This window comes from Stegodyphus dumicola, chromosome 5 (genome assembly GCF_044657685.1).
Source record: "Stegodyphus dumicola isolate Sdum_Otavi_A_Nest chromosome 5, ASM4465768v1".
NCBI lineage: Eukaryota > Metazoa > Arthropoda > Arachnida > Araneae > Eresidae > Stegodyphus > Stegodyphus dumicola.
Window position 1 is genome coordinate 33,510,273 of NC_140772.1, and position 20,570 is coordinate 33,530,842.

Below are 20,570 nucleotides of genomic sequence, written 5' to 3' on the forward strand. Positions count from 1 at the left end.
AGAAAAAGCGGGAAAAACAACTTGACTACGGGGCTGTGGATTTAATTCCACGTACTTTCAAATAAGAGACTGTCGCCATTAAAAAAATGAAAAGAACATACAGTTAGAATTTAAGTGTAATTTTGACTATGGAATTTTATTATTACATATATATATCTTAATCTTCGTAACAATATATACCGGGTGGCCATAATTAAATTGACAGTGCTCCCAGTGTTCTGAAGCGTGATCTATTTGTGAGAATGACGCCACATTTTGTAGGAATATTAAACAAGACAGGGGATGAAGGATTCCAAAAAAAAAAAAAAAAGTTTCGAAAGTCACCGCTAGGGGAATATTTGTATTTGGCGCTGTGTAATAGAAAATAGAGTGTTAACAAATGCAAATTAATACGGAATAAAATTACCTTTTATTATGGATATGCCGTACGGAATATGGATATGCCTTACAGTATGGTATGGAAAATCTTACAAAAGATTATCAACTTCTAACCGTACAAGATCAGCCGTGTACAGGAGTTACTGTACCCCGACCATGATAAGGGATTGACTTTTGCTCTCACCTTTCTCGCCAGAACAGAGGTGGATGATGCTTGGCCGTGATGGATGATCTTATGGGGAGACGAGGCCCACTTTTACCTGAATGGAACTGTGAATACCCAGAACTGCCGAATTTGGGATGACAAATCACCACATGCAGTCACTGCAATTCCCTTACATTCACCAAAGCTAACTGTTTGGTGTGGGTTCACAGCGGAATTTATCGTTGGTCCATTCTTCTATGAGCACATTACCCCGACAGGACGGGAAACCTGTTCTGTTACCGGAGAGAAATATCACCACATGTTGAACAGCTTTGTCATTCCGGCACTTCAGCAAAGACAATGCCTGGGGGAAATCATTTTCATGCAAGATGGAGCCCCTCCACACGTTGCTGTACGGGTGCAACAGATGCTACGACAGAAATTCACAACAGAAAGGGCCATTAACCACTACTTTCCAACTGCATGGCCACCTCGGTCACCTGATCTTACCCCATGTGACTTCTGGCTATGGGGTTACCTTAAGTCCAAGGTTTATCAAGGAGTGGTCCAGGACCTGGCTACGTTGAAGGATAACATATCACGGACTGTAGGGAGATTCCTGCAGACATGCTACTTTCTGCTGTTGTGCATACTGTGCACAGAATGCAGTGGTCCACAACAACGGCAGCCACATTGAACCTTATTTGAATGCAAAATAAAAAGTAATTTCCGTATTGATTTGCATTTGTTAACACTCTATTTTCTATTACACAGCGCCAAATATTCTCCTACCGGTGACATTTGGAACTATTTTTTTTTCGCAAAATCCTTCGTTCCCCTTCTTGTTTAATCTTCCTACAAAATGTGGCGTCATTCTCGCAAATAGATCATGCTACAGAACACTGTGAGCACTGTCAGTTTAGTTATGGCCACTCGTTATATATATATATATATATTGTTATGAAATGTACAGGCGCGGTGAGATGGATTCCCCGCAAAGCAGTTTTAGGGTTGCAATAAAATTGCAAGGAAGTCATGGTTGCCACATTTGGCGAGAAATCGCCCCTTTGGCGACAAAATTGGCGATATGCCATGGACGAATGGAGAGCCTTCTGGAACGAATTCTTACTGGTTAAACCCAGAATGTTCTCGAACAGCAGCCAAAAGCTATATAAACCCTGCTGGTACACGATAAGTTAGTATCAAGAGTGTGTGCCTCGTCTAGCGAGCTGATAGTCGGTCATTGAGCGAGTGTCTCGAAGTCTAGCGCCGAGTTGGTCGTCGAGTGCATCGAAAGAGTCTTTTAGTGTATCGTGATTTAGTGCATCGTCGAGTTTTGCCTTAGACTGCGCTGAATCGAGAGCTATACTCTTGTGTATCGTCGAGTGCATCGCAAGTTGTAGCGTGGAGAGTCTCGAGAGTACGTGGAGTTCCGAGAACGACTAAGCAGAGTTGGGAGCTGTACTCGGGTGCTTTGCGGTGAAGCTGTCTCCACCATTATTGCCCGACAGTGTGAAGGCTGTGTCGCTGATTGTGTCAGTGTTTTTATAGTAGATCTTCGATGACTGTAAAACGTGACTTTGGAGCTGTCCCGATCAGTATTGGCTAAATAAAGTGTGTTTTGATACTTCAGCAAGTGTCTTCGTTATTCACTCCAAATCTACAAACCCCATACGAATGTGAAGGAAGAAAATAACGTAACAACTGGTGTCAGAAGTGGGATTTGCGAGTGAATGCCAGTGATCCGCCTGCAGAGGAAAGCCATGGCGGAGGAAACAAAGACTTTGATAGACTTTTTAGCCGAAATATCAAAGCCTGGGGAGAAGAGATTAAAGCCGGATATGCTGAGATAAAAGCTGAAATGAAAGCTGGATTTCAAGAGATGAGAGCTGAAATGAAAGCCAGATTTCAAGAGATGAGAGCTGAAATGAAAGCCGGATATCAAGAGGTGAAGACTGAGTTGAAAGCCGACCTGGAAGAGATCAAAGCCGGACTGAAGGAGATGACAGCCACACTGCAAGAGAAGAACTCCGGACGAGAAGAAATAAATGTCGGCCAAGAAAAGGTGCAAAAGCAACTCTCACAGATGGAGCTTGCAGAAGAAACTGGAACTATAAAAGAAGATGTGGAAATGACAGTAGTGGCATCTGGAGAAACCAAGGATGAAGAAATGAAGGAAGTAGATAACAAACTGCCTGAGAAAGATCCAGAAATAATCGATGAAATATCTAACAGGATTAAAGAGAAATAATGAAAACATGAAGAAATAAAAGACGGGAAGGAAGATTTTGATTCTCACATGCCTGAAGTAGAGATAGAAGAAAGTGAAAATGCGACTGTCAAGTTTGTAGAAACTGATAGTGAAGTTATGAAAACACAGTCAGTAAGTATTGAACCATCTGAAAGTGCATGTGATGCAGAGATGGGAGAAGCTGATGTGCAGCTTAAGTAGTGTACTCTAGTATTGCAGGAAAATTCATCCACTTCACAAACTGGGTGTGTGCCTCATAGTGCAGATAAGGACTTGATTCTAAACCTGGATACTTGTGTTTGTGAAGAATCGGATTCCGTTCGCTACTCTAATGCAAACATTGGAAATGCTTTTCAGGAAATAGAGTAAAACAAGTATGTACCAGCTGCTGAAAATACCGAGGTGAACTATACACGTGCTGTGAATGAACTATATAGTGGTGAACAAACTGTTTCAGATCTTTATGCGGATGAAATTCGGAAAGGACTGAATCTTCAGACTGTGATATGCATATCAGAAGTACATCTGAGAACTGCAGTGGAAAAGTATTTGACGCGGGTATAAATTAATCAAAAGACTGAGACTGAAATTCATTCAGAACTTTAATTTGTAAAATTTTAAATTGTTATGTGTTTAATTTGTGTGTATAACTTGTACATAGTGTAAATATTTGTTTCTTTAGTTATGTTATCTGTATGTTTTAAAATGTTTTGTTTGTATCAAATTTGACTTCTGACCAAGGGTTGTACTGCCCGGGACATGCAGTCCTTCGGAGGGGGCAGTGTTACGAAACGTACAGGCGCGGTGAGATAGTTTCCCCACAAAGCAGTTTTAGGGTTGCCATAAAATGGCAAGGGAATGCCGTGTTGCCACATTTGGCGACAAAATTGGTGACATGCCATAGACGGATGGAGAACCTTCTGGAATGAATTCTTACCGGTTTAGCCCAGAATGTTCTCGAACACAAGCTGAAAGCTATATAAACCCTGCTGCTCCGCGGTCAGTTAGTGTATGTCTCATCTAGCAAACTGATAGTCAGTCATTGAGCGAGTTGCGAATTAGTGCATCGTCAAGTTTTGTCTTAGACTGTGCTGAGTCGAGAGCTATACTCTTGTGTATTGTCGAGTGCATTGCGAGTTGTAATGTGGAGAGTCTCGAGAGTACGTGGAGTTCCGAGATCGACCAAGCAGAGTCGGGAGCTGTACTCTGGAAATCAGAGTCGGGTGCTTTGCAGGAAGCTGTCTCCACCGTTATTGTCTAACAGTAGGAAGGCTGTGTTGCTGAACATGTCAGCATGTTTATATCAGTTCGAGGACTGTAAAAGTTATTTTGGAGCTATCTGATTAATATTGGTAAATAAAGTGAGTGAGTGATTATGGCGCAAAAACCAGAGATGATTATGACGCGCCAAACAAAAGATGAGATGATTACAATTGATGACATTAAAATTCAATAAATAAAAACAAGTAGATAAATGTACCAAATCCAGAGGATGAAGTCATATAAAAACAAGTTAAAAGCACATATTAACATTCAAGACACAGTCTTCAAAACAAATTACATTTGGTAATAAAAGCCAATCTCTTTTAAATAATAAAATAAATTAGAATTGACCTCTCTTCCGATTAAACGGTCGAGAGGTAAGTCACAGCTATTAAAATATTTCTGGCGAAGACTATTAAAACATTGACACTCAATTAAAATATGACGAACAGATAAACAAACATTACAATTAAAACAAACAGGCTCATTTTCAGCTTTAAGAAGATAGCTATGTGTGACTCTGGTATGACCAATTCTGAGTCGAGTCAAAAGAACGTCCTCTTTACGATTTCCAGCAAAATCCCAATGCTCAATTCTAGGTTTGATGTTTCTCAACTTGTTGTGATGCTGAAGATCCCAAATTTGCTGCCATTTTTTTCGTATCTTTCCCTTGATGACACAGCAGATGTCTCTAAAAGGGATAAGGCGACTGGACAGTTCGACAGCAGATTTTGCCGCGATGTCTGCAAGCTCGTTTCCCTTTATTCCCGTATGCCCGGGAACCCAGCAGTACAGGATTTCATATCCTCGTATCATTAAATTTCTATGAATTTTGAGAACATCCACTACCACAGGATTCTGAGCGTTGGGAAAAGCTTCCAAGGATTTAAGAGCACTATACGAGTCTGTGTAAACTATGAACTTTTTGTGGCAGAGCTTTGGGATGTACAAAAGAGCATAATATATTGCAGTTAGTTCAGATGTTAGGACAGAGAAAGCATGGTGCAGGCATCTGCCCTCTATGTAATTTTCAAATACAAAAGCCATCCCGACATGATCATTTGACTTTGATCCATCTGTGTATATCGGATAATAACTGCTATATTTGTGCCTGTGCTCAGCGAAAAGTTGTCTGTAAACGATCTCGTTAGTGCTCGCCTTTACGTGATGTTTAAAAACATCAAGAAGCTGGATCCGTGAATTTTCCCAAGGTGGAATTTCAAAATTCTGTACTGCTTGGGGGTGCATATCAGAGAGGGAGAGTTCCTCAATGACAGGGCGAACTCTTAAAGGGAAAGTAGGAACACAGGATGGACGTGTTTCAAATAATGTGTTACACTCATTATCAAGTAAGCACAGCTTATTGGGATGTTCAGGTTGAGATAGAGTATTAAAATATTGCAAAAGGGACAATTGCTCACGCCTCAGATGAAGTGATGGTTCGTTACAGTCAACATATAGGCTCTGCACAGGAGAAGTCCTGAAAGCTCCTGAACAAATCCGCAGACCTTGATGGTGAACAGGATCCAGTTTTAACAAAACAGATGAGCGAGCGGATCCATAAACAACTGAGCCATAGTCCAGTTTAGAGCGGATAAGCGCTCTGTAAATGCGAAGCATGGAGCAACGCTCTGCACCCCAGGAGGTGTTCGCCAACACTTTTAAAATATTTAGTGTTTTTAGACACTTCTTTCTCAGGTTTAAAACATGAGAAAGGAAAGTCAATTTTCGGTCGAACGTCACTCCTAAAAATTTTCCTTCAGGCGCAACTGGAATAATTGTACCATTCAAGTATAACTCAGGTTCAGGATGGAGACCTCGCTTCCTACAAAAGTGCACGCAGACAGTTTTCTGTTTCGAAAATGTAAATCCCTGTTTGTCTGACCATTCTTGGATCTTATTCAGAGCCATCTGCAATTGCCTCTCTATGTATCTCATGTCTGCTCCTCGACAGCTAATCTGTAAATCATCTACATATAGTGATCCCAAGATGGTGTGAGGAAGTTCTTTTAATACAGAATTTATTTTTAAACTGAACAGCGTTACACTAAGCACACAGCCTTGAGGCACACCCTCTTCCTGTTGAAAAACATCCGAAAAAACAGAGCCAATCCTTACTTGAAAAGTTCTAGCGTTCAAGAAATTCTGTATGAAAATTGGTAGGTTGCCGCGCAAGCCACTCTCGTGAAGATCCCGGAGTATACCGTATCTCCATGCCTTATCATAAGCTTTCTCAATGTCGAAGAATATTGAGACAAGGTGACTTCTTCTGACAAAGGCTTTCCGAATAGATGTCTCTAATAGAAGCATATTGTCTACGGTCGTTCTCCCCTGTCGAAAACCGCTCTGATAAGGCGATATAATATTATTCTTTTCCAAGAAGTAGACTAGGCGGCTGTTTACCATCTTTTCAAACAGTTTGCAAACACAGCTGGTAAGGGCAATTGGCCGATAGTTCGAGGGATTCCTCGGGTCTTTCCCTGGCTTCGCAATAGGAATGACAACAGCTCTCCTCCATGCACTGGGAAATGTACGCTCCTTCCACACTCTATTGTAAAGTGTGAGAAGGGCACTCAGTGACTTATAGGACAGATGCTTTAGCATTTCATAATACACGCCATCCAGACCCGGACAAGACCTATGTGTCTGCAACAAAGCTCTCTTTAATTCAACCATAGTAAAGTCTCTATTGTACGGCTCAAAGTTGGAAGAGTTGAAAGCGATGGGATTTTTCTCAGAGCGTTGCTTGATAGAAAGAAATGCAGGTGAGTAATTTCGGCTGGAAGAAACGGCAGCAAATGTCTCACCAATTGTATTTGCAATTTCTTCTATGGAGCTAATCACTCGGCCATCTTTTTCCAGAAAGGAAAGTGAGTGGTCTTTATACATTCCGCATGCTTTTCGAACTCTTTCCCAAACCCGCTTACTAGGCGTAGAGGATGTTATTGAGGACACATATGAAATCCAGGAATCCCTCTGGCTCTGCCTTCTTACTTTCCGTGCATTTGCTTTGGATCTTTTAAAAGCTATGAGGTTTCGCAGAGTAGGATATCTACGAAAAATACCCCATGCTTTTTTCTGTTTTTTCAGTGCTTCATGACAGTCGCGATTCCACCATGGTTTTGAATATTTTAGTAGTTTTCCTGATGTTCTAGGAATGGAGAGCATAGCTGCCTGAATAATAGTATTAGTAACAGCTTCAACAGCGTCATCGATATGCGCATCTTCTACCATTTCATCTGTGAGCTCTGCAATGGAAGAGAAGAGTTCCCAGTCTGCCCTGTCCAGTATGAATCGAGGGGATCTCGACATGGGGTTTGCTCCTCTTCGTGCAAGAGACACAAAAATAGGATAATGATCGCTGTTGTACAGGTCATTTCCGACACTAAAAGTGCAAAATGGCAACAGAGATGGTGAACAGATGGCAAGATCGAGAGCGTGGAATGTCCTTGAAGGCTGATGGAAGTATGCATCTTGCCCATTATTTAGGAGACAAAGGCTGTGATCTTCGATCATCTGCTCAATTTGTCTTCCTCGGCAATTTGTATCTTTGCTACCCCAGAGTGGACTATGGCCGTTAAAATCTCCTATTATAATATAATGCTCAGGCAGCTGTTCTATTAGATTATTTAAATCTTGCTGATAAATGTGCTCATTTGGAGGCAAATACAAAGAAACAAATGAAACGACAATATCAAAATTTATTTGAGTAGCGACAACTTGGAGGGATGTCGTCAAAGGAAGTACATTTGAGGGATAATCCAGTGAGGAGAGACCTACTCCTCCACTGGCACGCTCACCTGCAAGGTTATCCTTCCTGACGAAAGAAAACCTCCGAAGTTTTGCATGGTGTTCTGGTTTCAGATTTGTTTCCTGTATTGCGAAGCACACAGGATGGTACACATTTATTATAGATTTGATGTCAAGCAAATTTCGGTGGAAACCGCGACAGTTCCATGACACGAGGGTGGCCATTATGAATGGTTTTTGTTTTTCCTGTGCTGTTCTTTTGTTTTTCGTGGAAGTAGATGCCTGGGAAATTCCAGACCCTCTTCCACTTCCATAAAGTCTGAATCCGCAGATTCAGAAATCATGTCATCGAGAGAGCTATTGCTGCGACTTTTATTTTTATTTGATATTTTTTGTGTGGCAGTTTTCGGCTTACTTTGAATAATTGTTTCTTTCTTTTGTACTATATGAGTTGCATTTTCTTTTTTCTTGTTGGATGTAGACGGTTGGGTTTTATTTGGTAGGGTCTGTGTGCCTATTGATGTTTGGGTGGCGACTGTACGATATGATTTAACAGCACTGGCGTATGATGAATTTGGTCGAAGCTGTGTGCTCTGGACTAGTCTCCTGGCTTCGGCGTAAGAGATGTTCCTAGTAACTTTTGCAGTCTGGATTTCTTTTTCCGATTTCCATTTTGGGCACAAGCGAGAAAATGCTGGGTGGTCACCCTTGCAATTTATACATAAAGGCGCAGCGGTACAATTATCAGAATCGTGGCCAATCTGTGAGCATCGGGCGCATGTGAGGCTGCCACGACAAGACGTCTTAGAATGGCCGAAACGCTGGCATTGGAAACATCGCATAGGGTTTGGAATATAAGGTCTTACAGGAATATTTAGATATCCGGCCTTAATATTCTTAGGCAGATCAGGCGTGTTGAAGGTAAGGATCACGTGTTTCGTGTCTATCAACTTACCTTCTTTACGCATCTTGATCCGCCTTACACCGCAGACATTTTGTTCGGATAACTCAGAAGCGATCTCTTCTTCAGAAACATACAGAAGGTCGAATTCTGAGATTACACCACGACAATAGTTCAGTGACTTATGGGGTGTTACAGTGACATTCGCTTGCCCAAGTTTAGTAATCTGAAGTAAAGAAGCAGACTGGGTGGCTGAGTGTGTATCAATAAGCAAGTCTCCGGAGCGGAGACGCTTTATGTTTCTCGGCTCACCAATACAAGACTGGATGTATTTGTTTATTACGAAAGGAGACATCTTATGCATTTCGCCAGAAGGACTAGAGATTACTAGGAAACGGGGACTATTGTTATGATTTTTTTTTATTTGCATCTGTCCGTAATTTTTTTGCAGAATTTTCAGAACTAGGTTGAGCGACAGGTTGAGTGACTGGTTTAGTAGGAGACGTTTCAGAACTAGGTTGAATGATTGGTTTATTAGTAGATGTTTCAGAACTAGGTTGAGTGACTGGTTTAGGAGTAGAAGTTTCAGAACTAGGTTGAGTGACAGGAGTGATTTGAGTGACAGGATTGACTTGAGTGACTGGAGTTACCTCGAAATCTTTTATTAAGTAAATATGAGAAGCCATAGTGAAAGAATAAAGATTCGGGTGCGACGGCCCCGCCCACCACGGAGCCCAACAAGGGAACACAGATTCCTGTGTTAGGGCTAGCCGGACCTATACGCAAACTGAAGCCCCACAGTCGGCTTTCCCGAAAGCAGGTACTCCCGAGAGCTTGACCCCAAGCCACTGACACAAGGACTAGTGACCAGCCGATTGACACCCGTGAGGACGACTAAGGTGCCTCCCGTTTAGCTGAAGCAGAGGCCAAAGCAGTGTGTTGGGGACAGTACCTCGCCCCTCAACTACCAGGACCCTCCTTTCCAGCGACACGGGTCTCCACGCACGGCAAACACGTGGGCAGTTTTCTCCCCACTTGAAAACTAGAAACAAGGTCTGTTCCAGCCTCTCGTGACGAGCCCCAAACTCCGTAGAGAGAAACCACAAGGGAGAAGGGAAGGGAAAAAGATCCAGCCAAGAGGAGAGGAGACGGAAAAGAGGATAGATCACTGGGGCTCCAGGATCGTGACACCCGTCTCACCAAGAAGATGATCCCCTGAAGGGCTAGGGTACCTCGGGATTGCCACACCCGTACTCACAAAAGTGAGCCCCCTGAGGGATGGTAAATAAAGTGTGTTTTGATACTTCATCAAGTGTCGTAGTTATTCACTCCAAATCTATGAACACCAAACGAACGTGAAGGAAGAAAATAACGTAACAATATTTTGTTGTTTTCATGCTACTAATATAATTATATACATTTTATACTAACATGAATTATCAATTAACATATTAATTTACCGTCTAAAATTTTTTGGACAGGTTACTTTTCCATGATGCACCTGCCGTGCCTTTTGGTGCCTGTGAAAGAGAAACCAGACACATACCAAGACCCAATGATAACGTCATGTGGGGACCAAAACATTTGTGTGCATGTGTGCTTAATTTAACACATTTAATTGTGTGTTTACAATAAAAAAAACATTAAACAGCCTGGCACGTGCATAATGAAAAAGTAACAAATTATGTATTATGCTTCTTAAAATTATTCAATTAAAGAGTAAATTACTTTGAAAACCTTCAATGTATGGTAACCATTTAACAAGTTAATTAAAAAGAATTCTTTAAATCTAATTCTTTGTTAAACAATACCCTTTATTTTATTATATTAACTCCTTATTTAGTTCAACCCAGGTCTAAGGGTCAATTAAGGGGCTAGCTGCATAGGTGTTTTCACATTTTCCCCTATGAATAACAACATGAGCCAGCTTCCATTAGAAAGTCCTTCATGAAAGCATCCTTAACCTTAGGCAAATAGTCCTTGTATACTTCACAAAATTTAAATAACCTAGCCAGTTAGTAATATCACAAAGTTCATAGAACAGAATATTGAAATCCATGGGACTGTGGAATCCATATAAAATATAGCTTTGTCGGTCAGTTAGTACCAATGGTATTAACAGGTATTTTGATTTTTCAAACTTCAATGATCAAAATGATTGAAAATATAAAAATCTGAGGGAAAAAATATTTGTTTTAGCAATAAAACTTACTCTTAGTTGAATGCTTACATAAATAAACAAAATTTTCACTGTGATGTACAATATTTTCTAGCAAATAATTAACCTGATATTTAGTAGTTTTTTTTTAAGTAAGTTTTTTTTTTTTTAGGGTTTGATTATTTGCAGTTGTTGTCCAGAATTTCAAATCCTACTCTACATCACTCAAATTGCAGCACAAAACATTTTTCAAATGTAATGCAGTAAATTTCATTTATATCTTCAAATCGAAATTGATAGGTCCTATTTTCTGTTGCGTTATTTGAACTTTTCCAGTATTTTGGTTATGTTATAATTATTTGAAAACAAAGACTAAAAAGGAATCCATCTAGCTAACACTTTTATAAATAATGATTAGAAATGCAGCAATTTAATGAAAAAGTTATTTTTTTGCAAAATCACAGAAATATAAAAGATGCAAAAATAATTCAAGTACATAAAACTACCAAAATTATTATAATGTAATAGCAAATAAATTCTAGGGTTTTTCAGACAAGAAAAACAACAATTATAAAATAAAGCAACATGATTAACCTTTTATGCCCGAGATTATCTTGGGCACAGCACTGGTGTTCGAAAATGTCACGCCGAGTATTTCTCGGGGTAATTTTTTTTTTGAGTGCATCGTATTGTCATACCCAAATATATATCGGGAGATGTCTATTTCGGCTACATTTGGTTTTTCCAATAAAAAAATTTGACAATTTGTGTACACAAATCATCAAAATAACTTGACAGTTAAAGGGTTAAGCAAAAAGTCATTCTCTGAAAAGCAAGCATGATTAAATTTTTGTTTTACTGCATATGGTACTTAAATTGAGAATCTTTTGGATGAAAGTATTAGATTAAATAGATCATATTATGAATGAATGAATGAATATGCAGATATATACATGTAACATACAATGCACTTTTCATAATACCACGTTTTTCATTAAATAAATATTCTTAATTTAAAAATGCACAAGATGATAAACACTTTGATTAAGTCAGTAACATTAAGTTAAAAATTAATCAAACAATCATTTATTATTATGATATGATTTATATAGGTAAAAACAAAACCTAACATTAAACACATAGACCTTCATTTTACAAAAAGAGAAAATGTGAAATAAATGACTAGAATCACACATATGAGATCTTTAATTTTAATCCTTTTAAATTTACTTAAAAAAAAAAAAAAAAAAAAAAAAAAAAATTTTAAAAACATTTAAAAAAAAAAAAAAAATCAGTGATGCAATACTGCTTTGAATTTCAATTTTACAACAAAATATTATTCAGTTAGAAAATTTATATCCAGAGTTCTAAATAATTTAAAAAATATAACGAAGAAACAAATATTCAAAGAGAAAACTACAATATTACGCGTTATTTTACAGAGTATAGCAAAAGTTAAAAAATGGCCGGATTTTTTTAGATAATCCTTATAATGTCATAAGCCATTAATTAAAATATGAAATGCCATGCAAATGCAGATTTTACGCTGTAAAAATATATCTACTGCATATCCCATTTAAAAAAATAAGATCAATGCAGTATTACTCCAAATTTTTTAAACATTTTCAAACTTGTAAATACACGATCTTACAAGTAAAATATTTTCTCTTTATATAAAATACTGGAGAATTCTACACCTGGCATTAAACCATACTAAGCAAATTGTTCACTAAGATTTCATTATGCAAATATTTTATACTCATCATGACTTATATAATATTAAACATTACGGCTACAATATCAATTTATGAAATTAAATATATTTAAAAAAACTACAGTTTATATTCAGTAATAACTGAAAATGTTTCATAATTTAATTATATAAATTAAAAAATTCCTTTAGTTTAAATTTTAATGTTATTACAGTTGAATACTACCTACTTTTAAAAGCAAACTAAATAATAAATAATGTAATTCCACTTATACAAAATTCAAGAACTTCTTAGTGCAACAGTATTTCTTAAATACTAATAGTAAATCTATTAGCAACAACAGACAGATCACAGTTAATTTTAAATGACATTAAAATTACTTTAGATTTTACAAAATATAGACTTACAGAAGGTATTGTATTACTCTTTAAATATGTTTGCCACAATTAGATTTAAAATTAATGACAAAATTAGGCATTTATTTGCCTAAAATGATCACAAAATGCACTCAGAATATACAACATTAATATTTACACTACAACACATTTTTAAGAAATATCTTGTTTTTTTAGAAATATATCACACATTCGTTTTAAAGGAAAAAGTACTTGTGGATATTTGAGGCAAATGCATAAACTTAATGGCCTTCAGTATGACAATCCTTCATTTTTTTCAGCATTTCATACCCTCTCTTTTATGTGTTGGGTTCTCATGTTCAGTTTTTCATTACAATGATACTTCATTTGTAGACATGCTAGCTTTATTCAATTTGCTATACATTGAAAAAGACGCTTTTCTTGTTTTGCAAGAAAAAATTTGGCTCTAGTGTAGAATTGGGTGTCCCTTCGATTAGCGACAATTTTTAAAAAATTTTGCCGATGAAACCTCACTTCTGGTTACCATGATAGTTTCAACTTTGTTTTAGCTTCCTGATTTTATTTAAATGAAAATAGATTGATGTGTACATGGACAAATTTAAGGCAGTGCGCAATGCCTAGTTTGTGCAATTCTAGGATTTCTTTTAAGTGAAAACAGATCAATGTGTACATGGACACAGAGTTTGTGTAGTTCTTTGACTTCTTATTTTGGTTTTGTGTAGTGGCCATCTTGAAATTGTGCCTTCCTGGCACCGATCTTGGCGTCAAAAAAGAATTGCCAAGAAACAAGGTGCACCCAACTGTAAACTTTTACCAAAAATTTTTCCCACATACTAACTTTCTGAGAATGACCACAAAACAAGATCTGAAAACAAACTAACATGAAGCACTAATGTCTAATAAAGAACAACATCCATGACAGAAACTGGTTGCACGGATCAAAAATTTGCTTATAATATAATTAGCTTATATAATACAGAAGAAAAAGCATCAATCAAATAGTATCAAACAATTAAATATTTGTAATAATACAACTACTGTCTGGAATCACTTTATGAGGGAGGTTTGTTCAAAACATTTGGTCAAACTTCCTAAATATGAGTGTGAATAGCGTGTGCCTGATAAAATTATTAAACACAATGACAGTCTCTTTGTACTAAAAACAATGCCGGAAGTATCTTAAAAACAGGAAAGAAACAGGGTACAACTCTAATATGCGCCCTAATTTCACCAAATGTGGCGATATGTGTTCTGCACTGGTTTTTGGCGCGATTGTGTGTTCTATGGCAACCCTGTTGACATTGAAAAATCTTTCGCTGGAGCTCGTTGGTTCGCCTCTGTGTCTGAGAAGATGGGAGGGAAAGATAAAATGGTAGTTGTTGAATTGAAGTTCGGCAAAAGGAAATACGATTGTGGCTATCCTGTTGAGGGGTAGTGGGTATTTAGAAGTGTGGAAAGAGGGTCTGGGAGATTATTTTTAATGGCAGTGCATGATAGAAGTAGGGATTTGTGATTTTATTTATTTGTGAACCATAGTATAAATTTTATGGATAGTGTGTCTGGCTGTCATGTAAATACAATAGTGATTACGTGGCGGCATGTTAAAGGCGGTATGAAATTTATATTTCTGCTATTCGAAAACGCATTAATTCATGGTAAGTGCATTTTAGTTTATCCTTGTTCTTATTTTGTAGAATGTTATGTTCATTGGTTCTTTAGTATGAATTACTGTCGTTATTGTTGTTTTTTTAAATTGTTTGAAATTTATTTTAGTTTATTTTGTTGTTTAGTGTCTAGACTGTAGAATTCGTAGATGTTTTTTAAAGTTGAAACAGAACTCTGTGTACATAGTATTATTTGAAATTTATTGTTGTTATGTTATTTTATTAAAGCGAGGAGTGCGTAGATCGTAGATTCCTTCCTTGCCTAAATTGTGCAATTCGTAGAATTTTTTTTAAGTTTAAGCAGGATGCTGTGTACATGGTATTCTTTGAAATTTATTGTTGTTATGTTAATTTATTAAAGAGAGGTGTGCGTAGTTTGTAGATTCGTTCGTTGCCTACATTGTGCAATTCGTAGATGTTTTTTTGGATTCTTGTTAGTTAGTATGTGGGAAATTTTTCCCACATACTAACTTTCTGAGAATGACCACAAAACAAGATCTGAAAACAAACTAACATGAAGCACTAATGTCTAATAAAGAACAACATCCATGACAGAAACTGGTTGCACGGATCAAAAATTTGCTTATAATATAATTAGCTTATATAATACAGAAGAAAAAGCATCAATCAAATAGTATCAAACAATTAAATATTTGTAATAATACAACTACTGTCTGGAATCACTTTAACCTCCCTCATAAATATCATAAATTCATATCATAAATATATAAAATCATATATTTTTGGTTAGAAACTTTACGTTTTTGCTATCTAAATTTTTTGTTTTTGTTTCGGATTTTTAGCTAAATTGTGTGTTCAAAACGTAGTTTTTGCAGACATTTTAGGCTAAAAGTTCAAAATGTAGACAAAAAATTTAGATAGTAATATGGCAGCGTGAAGTTTCTCGCCAAAAGTATTTGGCGAGAAATTTGGCGACTTGAGGGCGCATATCAGAGTAGTTCCAGAAACAGTAACATTTGAGTGGCATATGCCACAAAACAGAAGACTTATTTCCCTAAAAGAGATGAAAAAAGATTTTTGCAAAATGTAGCAAGCACAAAAGGCCCAAGGAAATTGTTTTTAAGGTATTCTCGAGACAATTGCAGATTTATGTGCTTAGTTTGGTGCCCTTTTGGTCATGCAGGTTGTTCCAAAGATCCACAAGTACCAATAAAATTTCAGCACAACAGTTATAATCCAAGCACTGTGAAGTCTCCTCAAGATGATGGCTCCTGGTTCAAGAAATTTCCATCTTTCAAAGAGGTGGTTGCCTTAAGCAAGCAACATTTAATATTGTATAACTACATTTAACAAGTTTTTGGTACAATCCCGTTAAAGCAGCCACTGTATCAACCTCTGCCGATAACATTCGAAATCTGCATGCTTAGACAGTGTGAGTGAATTTGTCAATTTTGGCATCTAAGTACAGTGGCCAATTTAACAAATACTTTTTTTTTTTTTCCAGAGTTTAAGCAACAGTGATTCTTTCTAGAAGTGACCATCATTCAAGCTGTTATAATAACAAGTCAATACATCAGTAAAAATTAGCCTATTTTTATATAAAATGAACTTCCAGTTAACATCTACAACATTCAAATAATACTTTCTCTTTTAAAATTTTGAAAATCTTATGCTATTTTTATTTCAAAATCATTCATAGCAAATTTTGCATGCGATTTAGGTGTGACAGACACACTACAACAAGAGCTAACTGTTATAATGTGATCTGAAAAATCCCAGTATGCAGTCATGTGATAACCCATATTTGTTATAACAACAATGTACTCAAAGAAAGCAAAGAATGTGTAAACAACTGGTTCACAATACCAGTTATGACGAAAATAGAAATACACTGCTAGAAAAAATGAAGTTATATTTGTCACACCAAATATTAACTTGTATCTTAGTGATAACTTTTCTATAACTGTCAGTTTATGTTTACTACCTTGTCTTATGGCAAGGTACAATAACAACATATTCGATAATGCTGAACCCATAAATGTTATGAAGCACAGTTCATGAATATGAAAATTTTCAGAAGAAGACACAAACGTCAGTCCTAATAAACTACCAACTTCAGTAATTTGTAGCAAGAATATAACAGAAGCAAGCCATTGCCATATTGGTTCATTAAAGAGGATATCACAAAGATACGAATAGTACATTGCAACTACCAGGAATCTTGGTGCAGAATGAATTGCAATACATATTTGCCAGATATATCTCTGAGGTGTGAAACTACCAATAGCAGCACTGATAGATGGTAAATAATTCGCCACTCGACAATGCGTGAATGTTGCACTTTCAAAATTAAACAAGAGTGACCATAGCACACAGAACAAAAATGACGTGAGAGGAAGCGATACAGTATAGACTGCTAATGTTGGAAATCTAAACTGTAAATGAGAAACCATAGTGAAATTCAGTTTACTTCTAGGAGCAAATTGATACATTTATCACAAATATATCCACATCCGGATCAGGAGAGAAAAATCGCAGCCCTCACAGTTCTATATAATTAATAAATGCAATAAACACGTTACCACATCTTAGCAAATTTATGTTTCGACGGTAAGACTTCTGTAAAATACTTGGAGAAAACGGTATCACACCATATTGAATCATACACATCCTATCGGATGAAGAAATAAAAATTTGTAAACAAATCTTATGAAATGAGTTGAGATGTATCTTGGTTATATTTTGAAAATATTATTACCTTCAAAAATTGTAATTTAGTTGACGAAATTTACATTTAATTCAACATGTAATCAAGTTGCACACAAGTTATTTCCTTCAGTACATAAAAAATAGAAATTAATTAAACATTTTAGAACATTTTCTGACTTAATTTCTTACTCGGCACGAAGACGCACTTTTATTACTTTATCTCTTGAGCAGGATATAAGCAACTCGATTTGATGAAGCGACAATTTACAATGGCTTTTACCGGTGATTCTGGTATTACAGAATCTGCGAAAAGAATTAAATATGATCGTCAGCTGAGGTTATGGGATGATCACGGACAAAATGCATTAGAATCTGCTCATGTTTGCATAATAAATGCAACAGCCACCGGTACTGAAATTCTCAAAAGCCTTGTTCTACCAGGCATTGGCGCTTTCACAATACTTGACAGCAAATTAATTACTGGAGAAGATGCAGGCAATAATTTTTTCCTTGATAAAGAAAGTATTGGTAAGTCTCGAGCAAAAACAGCTACTGAACATTTACTGGAGCTTAATCCTGATGTAAGAGGTGAATTTGTGGATGAAAGTGTGGAATTTATATTACAAGCAGAACCTAATTTCTTTTGTAAATTTTCTGTAGTGATAGTAACAGACGTAGAAGAATGTTTACTCCTAAATTTAGCCCAAAAACTGTGGGATCAAAATGTGCCTTTGTTAATTTGCCGAGCTTATGGACTGATAGGCTATTTGCGATTGCAAGTAAGAGACCGTACTATAATAGAAACACGACCAGAAAATGAATTTCATGATCTAAGGCTTGATGCACCTTTTCCTGCTTTAAAGGAATATGCAGAAACTATTGACTTAGACAAGCTAACTGATCAAGAACATGCTCATGTGCCTTTTGTAATTATTCTTTTGAAATTTTTGGACATTTGGAAAAATAGAAATAATGGTGAGATACCAAAAAATATGAAAGAGAAAAATCTTTTCAAAGCTGAAATTCAAAAAAGTATGAGAAAGAAAGATGAAGAAGAAAATTTTGAGGAGGCATGTCGGGCAGTGAATAGATCTGTTACCAAAACTACTATTCCTGGGGAAATACAAGAAATCTTGAATGATCCAATGTGCGAGGATTTAAGTAGTGAAAGCAAATCATTTTGGATATTAGTCAAAGCCTTAAAAGAGTTTGTCGAAAATGAAGGCAATGGTTGTTTACCAGTTAGAGGAGTAATTCCTGACATGACTTCTAATACTCAAAGTTATATCAAATTGCAAAATATTTATAAAACAAAAGCAGAAGAAGATGCTCACAACATGTACGTAAGGGTTCAAGAAATATTATGCAAACTAGGAAAGGCATCTAATTTTATTTCTAAACATGATGTTAAAATTTTTTGTAAAAATGCACATTGCTTGCGTGTTTTACGTGGAAGATCTCTGAAAGAAGAGTATGATGCCACTAAATCGGAAGTGCAGAATATGGTTGGTAACTTAGAGCATGAAGATAGTGATATAATATTTTATGTATTGCTCAGAGCAGTAGATAGGTTTAATTCTGAATATTGTCGTTATCCAGGTCGCAACAACGATGATGTCGAATCTGACATCATAAAATTGAAGAATTGCGTTTCCTCTTTAATGCAAGAATGGGGCTGTTCTCCCGTCATGAAAGATGATTATATTCATGAAATGTGCCGTTTTGGGGCTGCAGAGCTGCACTCTGTGGCAGCTTTTGTGGGTGGGTGTGCTGCTCAAGAAGTTATTAAGTTGATAACTGGACAATATGTGCCATTTAACAATACTGTAATATATTATGCACTTAATCAGACAACTTCAGTTTTTTACCTATAAATAATCATTTTATATATATATGTTTTATTATAAACATAAAAGAGTTTCTAAAAATTTATCAATATTTGTTCTTTTCGATTCCTAACATAATATGGGAAATATTCCTATTTTGATGAGACTGTCTTGCAGTTTTTACGTTGTTTTGCGAAGTTTGTGTTGATTAGCTATGTGTAAGTTTATGTTAAAATCTTTTTAAAGAAAATTATTAGGTAAATTATAGTGAAAGTAAAATACTAAGACCTATAAAAATGATGGTAAGTCTTTCTCTTAATTTTGAGCATGCATGTAGAAATATATAAATACAGTTTATCAATTTGGATGTTTTGGTTCCCTTGTAATAGTATTATAAGAAGTTGGTACTATATATACCATATAATGACCTATTAAAAACAGATTAGATTTTCAAAGAAGTCATCCCAGATGCAAATAGAATTACCAAATGTCTTTTAAGTACTTCCTGATTATTGAATCCATTGAAAAGTTATGGTCTTGTTGGCAGACTTTGGAAAGAAACAGTTATTTGAGTATTTTTCGTTTAATGCTTCAACAATGCATTCAATGCCATCTATTCTTTTATATTCTGCTTTATTCGTAAGAGACTTGCATACTTATTGAAGGTAATCATACCAATTGATAGTTGTGTTTGGAGATAATCCCAGTTCAATGATGATCCTTCGTCCAATGATAAATAAAATGAAAAGCTATTATAAACCAGATATGGTTATCTTTAAAGCAGTTTCTGAACCATACTACAATTGTTTACATTTTATTTCCATAAAATTCGGTTGTTTAAGAATTACATTTTTATAGAAATTTGCTTTCTCAGTTGTTAAACAATACCTCATATTCTGAAAGGGGGGAAGTAGTGCTTTTTCATCTGCTAGCAATCTCCATAGTCTTCATTACAACAAACAAATGCATTCCATGCAAAATCAGAAAAATGACCATTCAATTTTAAAAGTGCAGATCCACTTTGCTTGAATACATGTATGCTACACAAATGCCTTGGTTGCTATATAAATACTTCTTTGAGGTATGGTGCGTTGTTATCATCAAAACTTTTTGGTGGGTATACAGATAATTAGGAAGTACCATTTTTAATTATATATTGAATTCATCAAAATTAATTTCATTGTGCATGCAAAATATTCAGTAATTAATCAGATATGGTATGAAAGTAAATGCTACTTAACATAACTTACCGATATATAATTGTATTTAACTTTATGAATATGACCATTTCCACAGACAATCTAAATTATCTGGAAGAGTGGCTGATTGTGGAAAGGGTTCTATGTATTTAAAATACATAAAGATAAAATATTAATTTATTCAGTTTTTTTGTAGTATTAGTAAAACTGGTAGTGTTGTGTAAAATACTGTACTTATTTGTATACCATTCCAAATAAAAATTTCGTTTGTATGAA

At 36.1% G+C, this 20,570-nt stretch overlaps 2 protein-coding genes across 2 annotated transcripts; one reads left to right on the top strand and one right to left on the bottom strand.

Annotated features, from left to right (window-relative positions):
* Positions 1–11,229: 11,229 nt before the first annotated feature.
* On the bottom strand, positions 11,230–17,246 carry LOC118186669 (acyltransferase PGAP2-like). Its single transcript, XM_085816549.1, has one exon. The coding sequence runs from the start codon at positions 17,050–17,052 to the stop codon at positions 16,228–16,230; it is 825 nt and encodes a 274-aa protein (XP_085672675.1). The 5' UTR covers positions 17,053–17,246; the 3' UTR covers positions 11,230–16,227.
* Positions 17,247–17,507: 261 nt separating this feature from the next.
* On the top strand, positions 17,508–20,570 carry APP-BP1 (Nedd8-activating enzyme E1 regulatory subunit APP-BP1). The gene has a single exon (XM_035356796.2). The coding sequence runs from the start codon at positions 17,521–17,523 to the stop codon at positions 19,141–19,143; it is 1,623 nt and encodes a 540-aa protein (XP_035212687.1). The 5' UTR covers positions 17,508–17,520; the 3' UTR covers positions 19,144–20,570.